This window comes from Artemia franciscana, chromosome 18 (genome assembly GCF_032884065.1).
Source record: "Artemia franciscana chromosome 18, ASM3288406v1, whole genome shotgun sequence".
NCBI lineage: Eukaryota > Metazoa > Arthropoda > Branchiopoda > Anostraca > Artemiidae > Artemia > Artemia franciscana.
The window spans coordinates 15,016,617-15,038,439 of record NC_088880.1 but is presented as its reverse complement, the minus strand read 5'-3'; the positions used below and the strand labels follow the sequence as shown (position 1 = coordinate 15,038,439).

At 33.5% G+C, this 21,823-nt stretch overlaps 1 protein-coding gene and 1 long non-coding RNA gene across 2 annotated transcripts; one reads left to right on the top strand and one right to left on the bottom strand.

Moving 5' to 3' along the window:
- Positions 1-1,802: 1,802 nt before the first annotated feature.
- Positions 1,803-21,634, bottom strand: LOC136038663 (uncharacterized). Its single transcript, XM_065721930.1, has 3 exons — positions 21,503-21,634; positions 4,726-4,829; positions 1,803-2,328 (listed from the first exon to the last, which is right to left on the bottom strand). Exons 1-3 carry the CDS (start codon positions 21,503-21,505, stop codon positions 1,881-1,883), a joined length of 555 nt encoding a protein of 184 aa, XP_065578002.1. The 5' UTR covers positions 21,506-21,634; the 3' UTR covers positions 1,803-1,880.
- LOC136038662 (uncharacterized) lies at positions 10,434-12,591 on the top strand. The gene is made up of 2 exons (XR_010620263.1): positions 10,434-11,617; positions 11,999-12,591. It is a non-coding gene; the product is annotated as an uncharacterized LOC136038662 (long non-coding RNA).
- Positions 21,635-21,823: the final 189 nt, after the last annotated feature.

The following is a 21,823-nucleotide window of genomic DNA, read 5'->3' as shown; positions in this document are numbered from 1 at the left end:
AGTAGTAATGTATTAGTAGTAGCAGTAACAGTAGTAGCATTAGTAACAGAATTAGTATAAACCTATTGCCTTTTGGTAAGCTGAACATCCTCCTCATCATGCCCTTGAAGATTCAGATTAGTACGGAGACCCGTGCCTAAGACATGACTGATGCGCCTTTTTTACAACCTGTATGCACTTAATATGTTTTGACTTATTTCAATTTCTCCTTCAACCTTTCTTAAATTTTCACCTCAATATCCTCATCATTAGTAGTAGTCGTTACAGAAGCAGTAGCTGTAGTAGCAGTAGTATTAGAGATAGTAGTAGTAGCAGTAGTAGAAGCAGTAGAGTGTAAATATTACCTTTTGAATCGATGGATAATACCCCTCATCATTCGCTAAAAGTTCCAACTCATTGCACTTTGTCATTCCTGAATTAAACCTTCTTGACAACCTGTATGCACATAACGTGCTTTGATTTAGATCAACATTCTCCTTAACATTCTCTAAAGTTACGCCTGAATATCCTTGGTCTTTTTGAACAATAGAGGTCAAACAGGGTCTCTTTCCCAATTATAAATACTATATACGTAAACAATGCGCAAATTGAATACCTTGCATCCCTTTTCCTGAAGGCTGTGGAAGGGGGTGACATCCCCAGAGACATAGTTTCTGGACATCTCAACTTTGTTGAACAAATAGGCTAATACAAAATGTTGATTGGATATGTTTAGGGAATTGATGGGTGTGGGAGGGGGGCTGGTTGCTTTCAGATCACTTCTGACTCTTAAAAAAGGCACTAGGAGCTTTCAAGCTCCAATCGAATGAGCTCCTTTCGAAGTTTCTACGGTAACTCCTTCTATGCGCAGTGCCTTGGTGAAAAAAATTACTAATAACAAGTTTTGCCCACATAGCTCTTAACTTAGCCAGTGCTATCACACTGCCTATAATTAGAATAGTTTTTTCTTTTAAATTAGTTTTTGCTTAAGGCAGTCAAATCATTTACTTTGTCTAAGCCTGGGAGAGTTTATTACATCTTAAAAGGTTTAACATCCATATAGCCTTCTACCTTCTCTTCTTACCATTTTCATTATCACTAAATGAGACCCTGTTTCTATCTTTAGCTGGGACAATTCCGGAATGACCTTCTCCTCTCAATTTCTGAAATGCAAATTAAATCTTGTACTATTATTCCGTTTAGCGGTATTTTCAGACCTTTGGCAATTTCATCTACAACCTTCTGACCTATATCCCATTTCCCTAAACAAGTAAGATATTTAGTTTTTATTTGTAATCCCAAATATTTTCAAAATAGTTGGTCTACTTTTTTTTTATTTTTCCCCCCTCTCAAACTGAACTCCTTATCCTGGGTTCAGAAAATTGTCCATACTCTCATACTGTCTTGAACTATTCTGTCAATTTCTGAACACGCCTTTTGAAAAGGGCTGCCCAGGTTCTCATATGTACACTATTTCACGAAACTGACCTTTATTTCTTGAACGAGCGTTTCCTATGGTAGCATTTGACACAGTAAATCTATTTCAAAACTGTTCCGATTAACGTCTTTACCAGGAACACTCTTACCATCGTTTTCTTACAGAAACAGGTTGATTAGCGACTAAACAAAGAAGATATCACAAAAAATGTGCGTGGAATCTGTTTTTTCAGTCTCTAAGCATGGAATTTACTTCCTAACCTATTAATTTAATAATAATTTATGTCTTTTGAATCATTTGTACCTTTAGTGTTACCATCAAGAGCATTCATATAGACTGATTTTGCTTGAAAGATTAGTTAATTATTTGCTACAGTTCGGTAAAGTTATATCTTCTAATATTTTTGTAATATTCACGAGTATAAAAATAGGTATAAAAATAGCTATATAATTTCTTCTAGTAGTCAACCCCAAACATACTTCTTTTTCTTTGGCTCGTTTGTTTTTACAGAATTAATATCCTTTATGTATACTTTAACATAATTCACAGTCGAGTTATTGCTTGTGCTGTCCCAGGGGTTCGCTGTAAGAGCCGGGCTATCTTCACTAACTCTTAATTTATAGATGTCTCCACTGTCTTCATCTACTCCAGTCAATTCGTCAAGAGGAAATCCAAGACTTATAAGAATATTTTCAATATTTCTTCGCTCTACAGCTTCTTGAATAGAAGCTTCCTTTTCTGGTAGAATTTCATATTCTTCACTGGCTGCTTCAGGATCCTTACGATAAGAGTTATAAATTCCTAGTAAGCCATAGCTTATTTTATGGTTTGGTGGAAGTTGATAATTTCTTCTGTGTTCAATATGAGCATAAATGTCGTTAACCTGGCCGTCAGAAACGGGATCCACTTTCCTAAAAAAGAATTTTAGTTTGCATTTTATCGAAATAGAAACAATTCCATAAATAAACACGTTTTGTTTCATATAGTTTACATCGTTCACAGTCTATGCTAGTCTTATTATTTTTGTCATCATGTTTCAGTTTATACCATATGAATGAAGCCCACTTGCACTAAAAATGTGATAGGAGGCCGCCATACATCCTGAATCTTCGTCATTTTATGACTTTTCCCATGGTCTCCTGTAATTGTCATACAAAAGCCCTGTTTTATGTTGTTTGGCGAATTTACGATCATCCAGGAACAATTCTTTTGTTCCCTCACTGTATGTAAACCTTGCATCATTTCTTATATCATGTTACTTCCAAAACAAAGCATCTCAGCCCTTTAAGAGTTATTCAAACAATTATTGAGTAGTTAGTAAATGATCTCCTATAACAAAAGAGGGACCCTCCCGAGGCGGTGTTGATTCCTAGGGCATAAGAACGATCAATGATCCTTTTTTTTCCCTCTTCAAATTTGGTTGCATCATTCAAGAGGACCTGGACCTGATGCAATGTGGCTCTTATCAACCACCTCCACCAGGATTATGATTGAGTAAAGACCTCATCCTATTAACTTTGATCTTCGGTAAAATTATACTGGAAAACCTGATATGATTTAAATCTCCCATAAATTTTGTATTGTTGTCACAGTTGTTTCTATAGGCTTCAAGTTAAGTATACAAAAATACGAGAGCAACTGAATTCTCCACACAAGGATAAGACGCCTGGAGATCCCTATTGTAGTTTTTGGTCTTTTAGGATTTCAGTTTCCTTTGGGGAAGGGAGGGGGTCGATAAAATTTGATTCTAGGCTACTTTTTTAGCTTTCCTGGAGTAGTCTCAAAGTTAGCAATTCCTCTGTTCTAAAGTATATCCTATTCTAAGCTCTTTGTGGCTGACCTATGATCAGTTCAACAAATGATTTATTTTTGTCAGACAGGAACATCGATTTTCCAAGTGTCGTAATGGCACCCTGAATTGTCATACAAGGTGAAGTGGATCAAACCTACTTGGAAAAACAATCGTGGGGACTAGCCAAAAATCTACGTTCCTGTCGGCTTAGATACAAGAAAATCTCAATTGTGAATCAATCTCGATTCACAGAAAGTATTATGGGAATGCTTATGGTTTTGGAATAACAGCCTCTAAAGCCAATTTTTTTTCGAATTATCGTTCAAGCCTTAAATTAGGGAAGAGTTTGAAGTTAGAACTGAAAAATTATTTGCAAGCCTCAATTTAAGCCATAGATAAACTGGAAGTTTTGAAAGCTACCGGAAACCCACTTTTAACAGTCTGAAAGTTACTCGAGAATTGAACATTTTAATACCATAATTAATAGTGACCAGTCTCAAAACACTTTATGCTTTAGGCTGCAATTAGAAGTAGAGCAAAATCAGGGGCGAATGGTATCTGTAAAGAGGAATGAAGCCCCAGAAAGTGGTTAGCCTAGTTCATCTTTAAAACAGAATGTATTAAAAAAGGAAAAATATATCAGAAGAGATAACAAGAAAACACCTTTTTTTCTATTTCACAAAAATTGAGTATGATCCGTCATATACATAATGTATATTACACACAATGTGTTTATACTTCAGAATAAAAATACCAAAAATTCACGGTAGATATCGTATTATTTTTTAGAATAATCTTTTGTAATTTTCTTTAGAAAAAAAAAATCCGCAGAAAAAAGTTAAAGCTTTATTCGGAAAGCATTTCTAAATAAACTGTTTTTACGCTGTGAATGTAAAATGTGTATGTTTTAGTATTATGAATTCAGGTGCACATTCAGGATTTTTTGGAGGAGGGATTCAAACCCCCTATTCCCCCTAGATACAGCCTTGTATGTATGCTAATCATGTTTTAAGCTCACCATTTAATTAAATAAAAGTGAAGAAATACGAACCGAACAGTCAAAATGAGGTAGGTACTTTCTCATCGTAAAAAAAGAGTGACTAAATATCGGTCAAACAAAAAAAAATTAATAGCCCTAGCAAAATTCAGCAAAGAAACAATGCATGTTATCATCTGTATAATTAATTACTTGTTCAATTTTCTTTAGCGTCATTTGCTGATACTGAAGTAGAATTAATTTGACGACAGGTAAAAAAAAATACTAGTGTTTAATACCACATTTTTGATTTTGTTGGGGCCAAAGAGAGCTGCTATCTTATTTATTTGAATTATTTATGAGAATAATCACCGTTCCGTATTGCCACTCAAGTGCTTGTGTAATGGAGTTAGCGCATATGAGCCAGTTTATGATTATGATAGCTTTGACTAAACAACTATAGTAGAGTCAACAACAGTAAGCTCTGTAACACAAATTCCTAAGCAGCAATGTTAAGTGAATATAGTAAACAAGTTTCACCTCAGATGATGGTTTGACAAATGCATTGGGCCACATAAAGCAGGGATAAGGAATTTCGTAGCTATTAGAATCACAGCTGGGAAGAATTCATTCATTTGCAGCATCTAGAAAAAAAATTAAACGGGTCTCAGAGTCATTATGATTAATTCTGTGAATTTTTTTTTTTTTTTTTTTTTTTTTTTTTTTTTTTTTTTTTTTTTTTAAGAAAGACAATGGACTTAATGCATTAGGCACTTACTAGTCATTTCAACACCTATTCACCATGGCCAACAGTTGGCCAACCAATTCACCATGGCCAATTCACCATCGCCAACAGTTGCATATTATCTTTCTTCATCCCAGTCTATTCAGAACTTCACTCTCAACACCGTCGTCAATCTGACATTTTTTTGCCATCTCTCAAGGTGGGGGGGGCACTAGCAGGCTACCAGAACATCGTAGACAGATTTTTTGTAGCTCATATAAAAGTCATTGCTCGAATCTACGTTCTTCCTATAAATTCCACCATCTGCAAATTCCAAATGGCACTAAAAACGACATTTTTGGTGCCATTTCTCAAGTGGAAAAGTTGAGGCTATTGGGCTAGCACAACTTATACAAGTTACGTTTAATGGCTCACTTGAAAGCTCTTGCTCATATCTACGTGCATTTTTTTTTTATCAATTCTACCATTCGTAAATGCGATATAGCACTGAAAACAACACTTTTGGTGCCACTTCTTAAATAGAAAAGCTCTGAAGTAAAAAACACGGATTATTGTAATAGTTATGTTGCAGAACCCTTAACTGGAGTTTACAAGAGCCCCTACTGTACACTGCCCCTCCCAGTCCTCTTAGTAAGTTTTATAAATCGTATGCTCATCAGTAACATGCCATAACAGTCCAGTGCCATATCCTTTAAATCACCTTTTACCTAAGACCTATACAATATAGACCATAGCCAAGAGATAAATGATTAAAAGTAGTTAAATTTGCTACCAAATAACCATAAATAAATAGTAGTTAAATTTACTAATTTTATAAGTTAATAATCTTGATAAATAAAGGATGGCCAACAATTGCAGATTATCTTTCTTCATCCCAATCTATTCAGGACTTTACTCTCAACACCATTGGATGGAGTTCCTACTCCTAATTCAGATATTTCTTATAATCTCTTATCACCAAATTCAAGGACGTTCCTGCTTTTAGTCAACTTTTCATCCAAATATACTTGCTTACTAAGTTATAACTCATACGAAATTTGATGTTAAACTAATACTTGAAGTGCTAAAACGCTAAAATTTTTGGCGTTATGTCATTCGTTTTGAATGAGATATGGTGCACTCCAATGGTCTACTCTTTGTTTTTTTAATGTTTATTGGTTAAATAGAATTATGCCTATTTCATGCACATATTGTCGTCTTTCCCACTTGTGACTATCACATCATGATAGTTTACTGTTTGTAGTTGTCCCATCAAATGAACTTTTATTGGAACGGAAACACTGTTACTAGAATTCTAAGATTGGGTAATAATTCAAATTCTCCCGAAAAAGCTGCAGCATTCCCTTTTTCACAAGGATATTAATTTTTATGAATACTTAACAATATGCTGTCTTGTTCATTTGCAATTTTCCTATTTCTGTCAGAAAAAAAAAGAGTAGGCCATTTTTTCTTCTTGCCCAGTTTTTTCCGTAGTTTCTCTCCTCCCCTTTATGTCCTCCCCTTTTTTCTCCTCCCCTTTATTTGAATGTTCTTTATATATGGACTGTATGTAAATATTGTTTTCCACCTGCTATTAATTCCCCTGACATTTTTCTTGCCGCTGAACTAAACTAGGTTGTAAATTTCTTGAAAAATCCGGAGGGGGGAAAATCCGATAAGTAGCCTACAGAAAGCAAAAGATTGATTTACTCTTACAATAGTCTCTCACCAACAATGATCTCGATAATTTTTAGGATGTAATTGTAATTCTCCCAAAAAAAATCAAGCAAGCTCAGTATTCATTAAAGTGCTAATTTTTGAATTTTAGAGATACTGGGAACTACTCACAAGTCATTTTATTTGATCTGATGATATCTTGCACAGTCTGCGGGGTAATAATTTTTTCCGTTTTAAGTTTTCACCTTCAAAAAGCCCGTTTTTAAAATTAAGTTTTGTTCATTTTATGCTTTTTTTTAGAACATGCACGATAAACCTTACAAAAAAAAATTAATTTAAGAGATGACACCAAGGAAGTCCATATTTTTAATAAATTTGTAGTTTTGCACTTAAGAAACAATTATGGTATTGAAATGGTCACCTCTCAAGGGCACCGGCAGAAAATTTTCCAGAGAGGGGGGGGGGCAAATGCCAAAATATTGATGGTGGTTGGGTGACAGGGAATATATTTCAAGAATTTTTTTCGTAGAAATAACTCATATTTTCCTTATTAAGGGTCAAAATCTATTGGCAGGCAGCCAACAATGGGGCAGCACACATTTTTTCCATGGTTTTCCCCATTCTGCTCATTTTCCTTTGGTTTCCTTATAATTGCTTTATAGTCCCACATTTCCAAGGACCTCCTAGAAATTTGCCTCCCTGCTCCTGCCTTCCTGCCGGTCTTCATGATAAGAAATTAAACTATGTTCATAAAAATGAAAGTAAACAAAAAGTTTTCATTTTGCAGGTTTTCTTTCAAAATACTTTTTTTTTCACTTATTAAAGGGGCACGGAGGAAAATTGTACAAGAGAGGGGATTGTAAACCTCCTTTGAAAATTTGTTGACCTTATGCTGCCCTTCTTAGGCTTCCACCCTTTCTACTTAAGAAATGTCACCACAAATGTCGTTTTGTCCCAAATAGCACTTAAGATACAGTTTACTAAGATGAACTTGTAAAAGCCACAGAGAGAGAGACATTGCTTTTAAATGAGCCCATCAAACAGATCAATCAATATGATTTTTCAGTAACCTGCCAGCCCTTGCAGAAACAATCATTAGAAATAAATAAAGAGATACATGCTTCTCATGCAAAAAAAGTGATTCTCCTCGTTTTTAAAGATGAGAGGCTAAAAACACCTTTTAAAGGTCTTACTACTGCTACAACCACTACTACTACATCTACTTCTACTACTAACATCCTACTGTAGCACCAAGCCACCTGAGGCCAACACAGCTACGCACGCTCCTTCTCCATCCCAATCTATTCAAAGTCTTTCTTTTTATAACTATCCCAGAAAGTTCCATTTTCCTTAAATATTTCCTTACGGCATCCTCCCATACCAGCCGCGGACGACCAGCTTTTTGTTTGGCCCTAGACGGTTGGCTGACAAGGACAACGTTTGGCAATCTGTCATCGCTCACTTGCAGAGCCTCCCCTAGCCATCTCAAACTTTATGTCATTAGCAGGGTTGCAGCGGTAGCTGCAACCTAGTAAAGAGCGAATAACACCCCATAGTAATCAAAAGTTCAAAAACACGCTTTGGAAAAAAACTACTTAGTGAAATTTTTATTTATTTGTAATACTTTGTATGTGACTGCTCAGTTATGTATATGAGGGAGAGGAATTTTCCAAGGGGAGTTTATCGGTGGGAGTTTTCCGGGGGATTCAAACGGGGAATTTTTCACGGGAGGGGGATTTGACGCAGGGGGGATTTTACGGGAATAATTTTCTGGGGGAAACACTTCTAGCATCATAAGATGGTTTGGATGATTTGGTATTGCACAGGTGCAACAACTGTTAAAAAAGGTCACGCAACCTGGTAAAGAGCCAACGGCAGCCCATAGCAACCAAGTTAAAACACGTTTTGAAAAAAACTGCCTAGTGAAAAAAATTTTCATGTGACACTGATTCAGGGATGGTAACTATTATTTCAGTTCATCTTAAAAGTAGAAGTTTATTGCGAAAGAAATTTATAGCGATTTCAAGAAAAGCCTGAAACCCTTCAAAATGGCGTCAGATTAAAACGAAAAGAATAGAATAGAATAAAATAGGTTTTATTTGCACAATGTCTCGTAGTCATAAAACTAAATGGCGCTTGTGCTTACAAAAAAGAAAAAAGGATTAAATCAAACGACAAAAAAAAACCAGAAGACAAATAATCATGTACTATTGAACGCATTCCTTACGACAGGTGGGATCGAACGTAAGACCTTACAATTGTAGAGCACGTCCCTATCCAATACACCGTCATAAGGTATTCAAAAGCTATTTCTTATATCTAGGTGCTTTTTATAAATTCCGCCCCATGTAGTGCCATATTGCACTAAAATGACATTTTTTGTGCCATTTCTCAAGAGGTGGCACTAGCAGGCTATCAGAACATCATAGACAGATTTTTTGTAGTTCATATAAGCGATATTGCTCTAATCTACGTTCTTCCTATAAATTCCGCCATCTGCAAATTCCAAATGGCACTTAAAACAGCACTTTTGGTGCCATATCTCAAGTGTAAAAGCTGAGGCTATTGGGCAAGCACAGCTTATACGAGTTATGTTTAATGGTTCATTTGAAAGATCTTGCTCATATCTAAGTGCATTTTTTTATCATTTCTACCATTCGTAAGTGCGATATAGCACTGAAAACAACCCTTTTGGTGCCACTTCTTGAATGGAAAGGCTCTGAAGTACAAAACAGGTACTATTGTAATAGTTATGTTCCAGAACCCTTAACTGGAGGTTTACTAGAGCCCCTCCCGTACACTCCCCCTCCCAGCCCTCTTAGTAAGTTTCATATGTCAGAAACAACATTTTGGTGTATCAAAATTTCTTTTGTTTCTCAAAGAGAGCACTAAATATTGTTATTTTAATTCAAATAAGCCCTCTCCCAGCATTCTACGACCCCTGGCTCGATACGAGTATCCCTGGGATAAAAAAAAAGAGAAAAAAGAAGACATCAGTGCTACCCATGCACAAAATTTACTTTACTTGCGAAACCTGGTGGGTAGTGGCGTCAATTTACAAAAATTGGGGACGTGCAAAAACGTATTTTTCAAAATCTAGGGGGAAGAATTTTGTTGTTTTCTTTTTACTATGTTGCAGCTACTGCTGCAGCCATTATTCTAGATATAAACGCATAATTATCCTTATTAATGACTCTTGATGGGAAAACTCAACACTTCTGTAAAAGAAAATGGTCCAAAATCAAGTGATCTTTTAAGTCATTGTTGGTCGAACCGGAAGGAAGTGCTTCGTGAGCTCCTATTTTGCAGTTTCCTAGTAAGTTTATTGAGTAGGTAATCCTCTTCACATGGGGTGTTATTTTCATCTTTTTACGATCCTCGAGGATCCTCAGGATTAGTAAAATAGTCTATAAGTAGGCTAAAATTAATAACGTTCTTTATTGGTTCTTTTTCTCTCTTTTGTTTTGCGGTAGTTGCCAGTTCGAATTTGAGGACAAGTGCTAGCTAGACATAATTTTCATGCTTTTATCGTTTGCAAATTACATAAAATATCTGAATTGGATGAGACCAAACAAGGCGACCGTTATATGAAACGATGGTTGTTATTGCATGTAAAGATCAAGCACAACACGGAAAGGAATGTGACATGCAGCATTGATATTTTCGCCACTGTTGTTTTCAGAGTTACTCAAGTATCACAATTTTCTCTTCCTGCCGCATTCCTCAGCAAAAATTAACGGTTGAAGCAGGGTTAAAGTAAACATTTCGCAATCAAGTGAGCTACCTCATAGCAGGCTGAAAATTTGATTTTTTTTTTTTCCCGGCTAAAATGACATATATACAAAACTAAAAAGAAGGTAAAAACTACAAAAAAACTAAAAAGAAAAAAAAACTAAAAACTAATAAAAAAACTAAAAAATCTAAAAATCTAAATAAACTAAAAAAGAAAAAAAAAGGAAAAAAATAAAGGAGAAAAACAAAACTAAAAAACGAATGTATATACAGACCGGTACACCAGGATACAAATGACGACCGGGACACAGGGAATATAAATAACGACCGGGACACAGGGACACAACTACAACGGGGACACCGGGGGAAACAGGGGGATATAAATGACGACCGGGACAAAAAAACTAAAAAGAAATAAAAACTAAAAACTAATAAAAAAAACTAAAAAATCTAAAAATCTAAATAAGCTAAAAAAGAAAAAAAAAGGAAAAAAATAAAGGAGAAAAACAAAACTAAAAAACGAATGTATATACAGACCGGGACACCGGGATACAAATGATGACCGGGACCCGGGACACAGGGAATATAAATGACGACCGGGACACAGGGACACAACTACAACGGGGACACCGGGGGAAACAGGGGGATAACCTGACAATCTATTTATATGCAAAGACAATGGGACAGCAAAGAATGTTGTATATTCGCAAGTTTTACGTAGTTAAAACCATATATATATATATATATCTATATTCACAGGTGGGACATAGGGACACAACTACAATGGCGCGTAACTATTATGGCGCGTAACGACTTACGCGCGCGGGGGGGCTTGGGGGGGGCGCGAAGCGCCCCCACCAACTAGGTGTTGGGGTGGCGCGAAGCGCCACCCCAACAGCTAGTATATATATATATATATATATATATATATATATATATATATATATATATATATATATATATATATATATATCTATATATATAAAAATAATTTGTCTGTGTGTGGATCTGTGGATGGATCAGGTGACGTCATGTTTGTCCGCATATGACGTCTGAATTATTTCACACTAATACAAAAGAAGAAAAAAACTAAAAAAGGTAAAAACTACAAAAAAAACTAAAAAGAAAAAAAAACTAAAAAAGTTAAAAAACTAAAAAAAACTAAAAAAAGGTAAAAATCTAATAACTAAAAAAAACTGAAAACAATAAAAAAAGGCAAAAACTACAAAAAAAAATAAAAACTAATAAAAAAACTAAAAAAGCTAAAAAACTAAAAAAACTAAAAAAAACTAAAAAAAGGTAAAAAACTAAAAAAAAAACTAAAAACTAAAAAAGAAAAAAACTAAAAAAAAGGAAAAAACTGAAAAATAAAAGAGAAAAAGAATACTAAAAAAATATGAATAAATATATATAAAAATAAGTTGTTTGTGGGTTATGTCTGTCTGTCTGTCTGTCGAGTGACGTCGTGTTTGTCCGCATATGACGTCTGAATTATTTCACACCAATACAAAAGAAGAAAAAAAACAAAAAAGGTAAAAACTACAAAAAAAAAACTAAAAAGAAAAAAAACTAAAAAAGCTAAAAAACTAAAAAAAACTAAAAAAAGGTAAAAAGCTAAAAAACTAAAAAAACTAAAAAAAAACTAAAAAAAGGTAAAAAACTAAAAAAAACTAAAAAAAGGTAAAAAACTAAAAAAAACTAAAAACTAAAAAAGAAAAAAACTAAAAAAAAGGAAAAAACTGAAAAATAAAAGAGAAAAAGAAAACTAAAAAAATATGAATAAATATATATAAAAATAAGTTGTTTGTGGGTTATGTCTGTCTGTCTGTCTGTCGAGTGACGTCGTGTTTGTCCGCATATGACGTCTGAATTATTTCACACTAATACAAAAGAAGAAAAAAAACTAAAAAAGGTAAAAACTACAAAAAAAAAACTAAAAAGAAAAAAAACTAAAAAAGCTAAAAAACTAAAAAAAAATAAAAAAAGGTAAAAAACTAAAAACTAAAAAAACTGAAAAAACTAAAAAAAGGCAAAAACTAAAAAAAACTAAAAACTAATAAAAAAACTAAAAAAGCTAAAAAACTAAAAAAACTAAAAAAACTAAAAAAAGGTAAAAAACAAAAAAAAACTAAAAACTAAAAAAGAAAAAACTAAAAAAAAGGAAAAAACTGAAAAATAAGAGAAAAAGAAAACTAAAAAAATATTAATAAATATAAAAAATATAAATATAAATATAATATAAATTAGCAATCAACAAAGCACCGAGACACAAAGGACGACCGGGACACAGGGAGTATAAATGACGACCAGGACATAAGTAAAAAAAAAAAAAAACTAAAAAAACTAAAAAAATGGTAAAAACTACAAAAAAACTAAAACTAATAAAAAAACTAAAAAATCTAAAAATCTAAATAAATTAAAAAAGAAAAAAAGAAAAAAGGAAAAAAATAAAGGAGAAAAACAAAACTAAAAAACGAATGTATATACAGACCGGGACACCGGGATACAAATGACGACCGGGACAGAGGGAATATAAATGACGACCGGGACACAGGGACACAACTACAATGGGGACGCCGGGGGGCACAGGGGGATATAAATGACGACCGGGACACCGGGACACAAGGAATATAAATGACGCCCGGGACACTCAAAGAGAAATCACAGACTGGAACACCGGGACACAAATGACGACCGGGACACAGGGAATATAAATGACGACCGGGACACAGGGACATAACTACAAAGGGGACGCCGGGGTGCACAGGGGGATATATAAACGACGATGGCGACTCAGGGAATGGTCGATTAGCAATCACCATCAACAAAGCTCAAGGGCAATCATTAGAATCATGAGGTATAGATCTGAATACGGATTGTTTTCCCATGGACCATTATATGTTGCATGTTCAAGAGTCGGTAAACCTGACAATCTATTTATATGCACAGACAATGGGACAGCAAAGAATGTTGTATATTCGCAAGTTTTACGTAGTTAAAAACATATATATATATATATATATATATATATATATATATATATATATATATATATATATATATATATATATATATATATATATATATATATATATATATATCGATATATATAAAAATAAGTTGTCTGTCCGTTACGCCAGATTATATCTTCTATATAAATAAAAGAAAACAAACTAGAATGCAAAAACTGGAAATTGCATAAATATTTCGAAATATTTTGACAATAGATTAAAGTAATTCGAAAAAGAAAAATGGTAAAAAACTAAAAAAAAAACTAAAAAGAAAAAACTAAAAAAAAAATTAAAAATTAAAAAAATTAAAAAAAGAAAAAACCTAAAAAGAAAAAACGTAAAAAAATAAAAAAAGATAAAAAACTAAAAAAAAAACTAAAAAAGCTAAAAAACTAAAAAAAGAAAAAACTAAAAAAAAACTGGGAATTGCACAAATATTTCAATATATTTTGAAAATAGATTAAAGTAATTCGAAAACCTTAAAACAGATACCCCAAATTTTGATGTTTAATTTAAATTGTTGGAGCTATAGCATGCTTGGCACGTAAAGATTTTTCCAAGTGTCAATGTTAGAATGAACATTGAGAAATTAAAGAAAACAAATCAATAAAAAGAAGAAACTAAAAAAAGAAAAAACTAAAAAAGAAAAAAAACTAAACAAGAAACTGTATCTATATATATAAAAATCTATATATATAAAAATAAGTTGTCTGTCTTTTATGTCTGTTACACTATGTCTGTTACGCCAGATTATATCTTATCTATATATATAAAAATAAGTTGTCTGTGTGTGGATCTGTGGATGGATCAGGTGACGTCATGTTTCGGCTGACGTCATGAAATTAGTTGCCATCATTTTTGCTTTGACGATGCTTAGTATATTGTAAAACACATTAATTTGGTTAATAATATACCATTTAAAACACCAAAATGAACATTCTGGAGTAGTCACTCGATGAGAGAGGGTGTCAGAACGGAGAATGAAGGTCCCAGGTTCAAATCCTGGTTAGGCTAAAAAAGGTAAAAAACTAAAAACTAAAAAAAAAAATTAAAAAACTAAAAAAAGGCAAAAACTACAAAAAAAAAATAAAAACTAATAAAAAAAAAATAAAAAAGCTAAAAAACTAAAAAAACTAAAAAAACTAAAAAACTAAAAACTAAAAAAAAACCTAAACTAAAAACTAAAAAAAAAACTTAAAAAAAAGGAAAAAACTGAAAAATAGAAGAGAAAAAGAAAACTAATAAAATTAATAAAAATAAAAAAAATAAAAAATATAAAAACTAAAAAAGTAAAAAGAAAAATCGAAAAAAAAACTGAAAAAGCTAAAAAAAAGGTAAAAACCAATAAAAAACTAAAAAGAAAAAAAGGAAAAAAACTAAAAAAAATTTTCATCTAAAAAACTAAAAAAAACTAAAAAAGGTAAAAACTAAAAGAACTAAAAAAGAAAAAAAACTAAAAAAAGGAAAAAAACTGAAAAATAAAGGAGAAAAAGAAAACTAAAAAAATATAAATAAAAATAAAAAAAACTAAAAAGATAAAAACTTCAAAAAAAACTAAAAAGAAAAAATAAAAAAGCTAAAAAACCTAAAAAAAGGTCAAAACCAATAAAAAAAACTAAAAGGAAAAAAAGGGAAAAAATTAAAAATTTATTTCATCATATACCAATTCAAAAACGAATGTATACCGGGATGACGACCGGGACACAGGGAATATAAATGACGACCGGGACGCAGGGACACAACTACAACGGTGACGCCGGGGGCACAGGGGGGACATAAATGACGACGGGGACACAGGCAATGTTCGATTAGCAATCACCATCAACAAAGCTCAAGGGGCAACAAAGCTCACCATCAAACAAAGACGAACGGGACGCTCAAAGAGAAATTACAGACTGGAACACTGGGACACAAATGACGACCGGGATACTGGGAATATAAATGACGACCGGGACACAGGGAATGTTCAATTAGCAATCACCATCAACAAAGCTCAAGGGCAATCATTAGAATCATGAGGTATAGATCTGAATATGGATTGTTTTTCCCATGGACAATTATATGTTGCATGTTCAAGAGTCGGTAAACCTTACAATCTAAATAAATGACGACACTCAAAGAGAAAGCGACCGGGACAAAAGGAATGTTCGATTAGCAATCAACAAAGCACCGGGACACAGGGAGTATAAATGACGACCAGGACATAAGTAAAAAAAAATAAAAAAAATAAAAAAAAGGTAAAAACTACAAAAAAACTAAAAAGAAAAAAATATATAAAATACGATGGATATATAAATGACGATGGCGACTCAGGGAATGGTCGATTAGCAATCACCATCAACAAAGCTCAAGGGCAATCATTAGAATCATGAGGTATAGATCTGAATACGGATTGTTTTCCCATGGACCATTATATGTTGCATGTTCAAGAGTCGGTAAACCTGACAATCTATTTATATGCACAGACAATGGGACAGCATAGAATGTTGTATATTCGCAAGTTTTACGTAGTTAAAAACATATATATATATATATATATATATATATATATATATATATATATATATATATATATATATATATATATATATATATATATATTCACAGGTGGAACATAGGGACACAACTACAATGGCGCGTAACTAATATGGCGCGTAACGACTTACGCGCGCGAGGGGGCTTGGGGGGGGGGCGCGAAGCGCCCCCACCAACTAGGTGTTGGGGTGGCACGAAGCGCCACCCCAACAGCTAGTATATATATATATATATATATATATATATATATATATATATATATATATATATATATATATCTTCTATATATATAAAAATAAGTTGTCTGTCTGTGTGTCTGTCTGTCAGGTGACGTCATGTTTCTGTGTCGACTGACGTCATGAAGTTAGTTGTCGTCATTTTTGCTATGACGGTGACGTCATTAATGGTATTTAAGACTGGCGTTCACGGAAAAATGTTTAATTGTAAAATGACTGAAGAACCTACAATGGCAACAGCCGAGGAAGCTGTTCAAAGAGTCTATGCCAAAAAACTTGCTGCTGATAGAGAAAGTAAGAAAAGAAATCGTGCCGAGGAATCACAAGAACAGCAAGAAAACAGGCTTGCAGCTGATAGAGAAAGTAAGAAAAGAAAGCGTGCCGAGGAATCACAAGAACAGCAAGAAAACAGGCTTGCGGCTAAAGAACGCAAAACCGCGCAGTTAGATGAAAATCCACCTGGAAAGCGAGAGTCAAAACATATCAAAACTGAAATGATAGCGATGATGATTGGGTTTGGGATTTTGACTTGGATAAGGTCATCAATGCCTACCAGATTTAAGTTAAAAAACAAAGGTTCGGCGATATGTACTTCATAGTGACGCTGAAAAATAAAGAAGAAAAAAAAACTGAAAAAATGTAAAAAACTAAAAAAAACTAAAAAGAAAAAACATTCAAAGGTAAATTACAGACCGGGACACAAATGACGACCGACACAGAGGGAATATAAATGACGACCAGGAACCTCAAAGAAAAATTACAGACTGGGACACCCGGACACAAATCACGACCGGGAATATAAATGACGACCGGGAGGCAGGGACACAACTACAACGGGGACGCCAGGGGCACAGGCGGGATATATAATTGACGACCGAGACACAGGGATTGTTTGAATAGAAATTACAGACCGGGACACCGGGACACAAATGACGACCGGGACACTGGGACAGAGGGAATATAAATGACGACCGGGACACTCAAAGAGAAAATACAAACTGGGACACCAGGACACAAATGACGACCGGGACACAGGGAATATAAATGCTATTTATATGCACAGAATGTTGTACATTCGCATGTTTTACGTAGTTAAAAATATATATTTATATCTATCTCTATTCACAGGTGGGACACAGGGACACAGCTACAATGGCGCGTAACTAATATGGCGCGTAACGACTTACGCGCGCGGGGGGGCTTGGGGGGGGGCGCGAAGCGCCCCACCAACTAGGTGTTGGGGTGGCGCGAAGCGCCACCCCAACAGCTAGTATATATATATATATATATACATATATATATATATATATATATATATATATATATATATATATATATATATATATATATATATATATATATATATATATTTATATATTGAGAGCAGGAGTAACTCCTTTTCTATATACCACTAGTGCTCAGTGGTATCAACTGGAGGGTTGTATATTGCCCTACAGGATTTCGGCATATACCTTTTTTGGGCGTTTCACTGGAAAATACCCTTTTTTGGTATTTTCTAAAAAAAATGAAAAAAAATTGCTTCAAGATTCCAAAAATTACGTTCTATCAACCCCACCCCCCGACCCCCCAAAAATACAATCCTGGCTATAAGGTAATTTTGAGCTACAAAAGTATAGTAGTTCATAGGACGGATAGACTATCATGAAATCGGGGGTCATAGCACACTGCTTTGAGCAGTTTTGGCGAATTCACATCCCTGGGAGCGTGAGCCAAGTGAGTTAAAAATGTCGATAATTGTTTCTCGGAATTTGTAAAATCTTAAAATTCAAGAAAAAACAACCCTTTTTCTCCGGAAAAGAAGAAAATTGTTTTCATCAATGGTGTCAGGAAAAACCATTGTCTCTGAAATATAATTCGGAGAGTTTTAAATTGTTAAGAATTTAGCAGCATTCTCAAGACCTATCTAGGTAGGGGCCGGTTGGGACAGATAGCCCTCTTGGGAAAGAAGAAGACATATAGAAAAAACTCTTTGCTGTAATTCCTGTCCCCCTGGGAATATTTCTCCTTGATAGTCTTGAAACACGCCTAGTCCTAGCAAGGTTAGTTAAAAGTTTACGTAGTTAACCAAACAAACTAAAGCTGGTTATGGATATTCTAAAGAGGTTAAATAAAAATGTCTCAAAAATATTCCATAGAAGTGGTCTCTCATAAGTTTGAATTTGTACTTTCTGTGCTCAGTTATTTTTTTGGTAACCCCCTGAACTTCCATAATTGTCCCATCCCACCCCTTTCATAGTAATAAAAGTTTTAAACTCAGAGGTGGAAAAACGCCTATACTCTTACTGTTCGCTATTTTAGCCTATCCCTTTTAATCAGATGTTCTATAGTCAAAAATTGACTAAGATTTTTTCCTGTACTTAATTTAGCCACTTAAAAAAGACACTAAACAAGGTCAGGGAGAGCATTTAACATATTCTGTGCTTGTGCCCACCCAGGTAAAGTTCAATAGCCCTTCACTATCCGTTCTTCTATGCGGAGATAATCATAAGAAAACTCCGGAAAGAAGATAAAAAATAGAATCGTTATTGCATCAATGGGTAAAGTCTTTTGTTGTTTTCCAATAATTTTTCCTATGTATAGACGAGAGGTCTGTTTTATGTATTTTAGTCATCATTTCTCTTTTATTGATTAACTTGATGTGATAAATTTAATTCTTGTCACTTTATATCAATTTATGTAAAAGAGAGGTCTGTTTTATGTATTTGTGACGAGCTTTCTATTATCTCGTTATTTAAGTTATCATTTCTATTATATTAATTAATTTGATCTGAGAAATTGAATTCTTGTTACTTTATATCTCTTCATTTAGATGAGGGTCTGTTTTATGTATTTCTAACGAGAATTCTACTATACCGCTACTTAAGTAATCATTTCTCTTATGCTGATTAATTTGGTGTGAGAAATTGAATTCTTGTCACTTCATATCTCTTTATTTAGACAAGAGGTCTGTTTTAAACATTTCTGACGAGAATACTACTATACCGCTATTTAAATAGCCATTTCTCTTATAATGATTAATCTGATGTGATAAATTGAGTTTTTGTCAATTTGTATCTCTTAATTGAAACGAGAGGTCTGTTTTATGCACATCTGACGAACGTTCTGCAATACCACTACTTAAATAATCATTTTTTTTTTATATTTATGAACCTGATGTGACAAATTGAATTTTTATCACTTTATATCTCTTTAGAAGAAAAGTGTTTTTTATACATTTCTGACGAGAATTCCACTATACCGGTATTTAAGTAATCATTTGTCTTATATTGATTAATTTGATGTAAGAAATTGAATTCTTGTCACTTAATTTAGACGAGCGGTCTGTTGTATGCATTTCTGACAATAGTTCAACAATACCGCTATTTAAATGTTCATTTTTCTTGTATTGATTAATCTGATGTGATAGATCTCATTTTTGTCACTTTATATCTCTTTATTTAAACGAGAGGTCTGTTGTATGCATTTATGACGAGAATTCAACTACACCGCCATTTAAGTGATCATTTCTCTTATATTCATCAATCTAATGTGATAAAATGAATTCTTGTCACTTTATATCTCTTTTTTTAGACGAGAGGTCTGAATTAAACAATTCTAACGAGAATACTACTATACCACTATTTAAGTAATCATTTCTCTTATATTGATCAATCTGATGTGATAAATTGAATTTTGTCACTTTATATCTCTTTATTTAGACGAAAGGTCGTTTTTATACATTTCTGACGAGAATTCTACAATACCGCTTTTTGAGTAATCATTTCTCTTATTTTTATTAGTTTGATGTGAGGAATTGAATTCTTGTCACTCTGCGTCTCATTTATAAGGATAGATCCAAACAGTTCGCGGTTACGAACTGTACGTAAGGAGCTACTCAGGCCAATAGTAACTAAAACTCAAAAACAGAATTTTGAGAACAATTAACGCATCAAAAATTGTTTTATTCTAATTCGAAATGTATCAAATTCCTTTAAGTCTAATACTATCCATCAATAACTATGAACCTTAGAAAATTTGTTTGATTTTCGAAAAAAAAGGAATGCACTCCCCCCCCCCCCAAAGAAAACAAAGCTATCCTAGTTAAATCACGCCATTGGATTCAATATGTTAAGAGGTTTAAAGCTCTTATCGAAAAAAAATGTGAAAATTGTATTTTTTTTTCCCAAAAGAAAGATCATGTGTTTATTTGATTTGTTTTAATTTACTTATGTTGTTTTTCCTGGGGTTGATTATACCAAAATAATGGCCCTAGAAGATTTTTCTACCAAAGATTCATTCGAAGTGAAATTAGAAATCCCATCACCCTTTTCAGGTGACCAAAAAAATTGTGCAATGGAAAATTGGCAGTTTCTGCTTTTGTGGTACCAAACTATGCCTTGACCCCAAAGAGGACCAAGGTGCTGTCGATTTGATTTGAAAGCATCAGAAACCTGTACATTGAGCTTTCCATTTGCAGAGCAAGTAATATCGTGCGGTGCAATATACATTTCTGAAAAGTCATGTAGTCTATACAAGATATATGGTTAATATGGACATTGATCTTAATGTTTAATTTAACTAGGTTAATTAACTTTATTTTTCATTGAATCATACTTAATGATGCAAATTTCGCATCATCTATTATGAAGGATGAATGGTGGGTCATTAAGTGGGTGAGGGGGGAAGATGCCTCAAAGAGTGCATTTTAGTGTAACAAGCAAAGGGCTGAGGAAGGGGTAGCACCCCCTTATATGGAATAATATCTGTTCGATTCAAGCTTTAATGTTGCTCTTTCGTTTCATTTGAAACAACTTGTTGTTTTTTTTTTAAACCATCTAGTATCTGTTTCCTTGAATGCTAAATCCTAGAACTCACTATTACTTTAATTTTTCTTATAAACTACATTAATTCTCTGGTGTTATCTTTGATGTTGCTACTACTTTCATTTATTTGCTTCCGGAAGTCAAACACCTTCAAGGATTCATTAGTTAAGTCCCTCCCCAAAGACGAAGCTAGGATTGTCCTTCCCTCCAAAATTCAGTTCTGGGAATTCTATCGGGGACAGCTTTCTGCATATGAATTTTGGTTAAGTGCATGTTATTTTCAAAATCGGTGATTCTTCATGATTGTTTCTTTTTTTACAATGCAAAACTGTAACGTTGGTAAGATTTATCTTCATTTGAGTCTTAATTTCTTTGTTTTCTTTAATCAGACGAAAGAAGAGAAAAGTAAGCTCTATCAGACCTTATAACTAATTCTTATGCACAGAGATTTATTTCTTTGTATTTTGTACTGTACTTTCGATTTTCAAAATAAGGAAAATTACAAATTTTGGGTATTTTTAGAGATGGAGTCATAGACTCACAGACCCTTAGCCTGGCTACGTGCTTGTTAGTGCTTACCATATTCAATTTTTATATCCTATTTAGCTTCGATAATCCTTTGGCATCCAATCTTTCTTTGGAACTCAGTCATAAAATTTACTTTCATTTGTCTTATATACCAAACTAGTGAACTTCTAGATCATCATTTTTCCAGGTTTATTTTCATGTTGTTATTACTTTCGTTCATTAGCCTCCGGAAGCTCAAAAAACTTCCGAAAACCTGTATTTACAACTCGTGTAATCATTGTTGCATGTTTCCTGTTAGCTCCTCTAAGATCAGCTCTGTGGTTAGGTTCAATGGTAATTATATTCCATCGTTCGTTCACCTGAAAATAATAG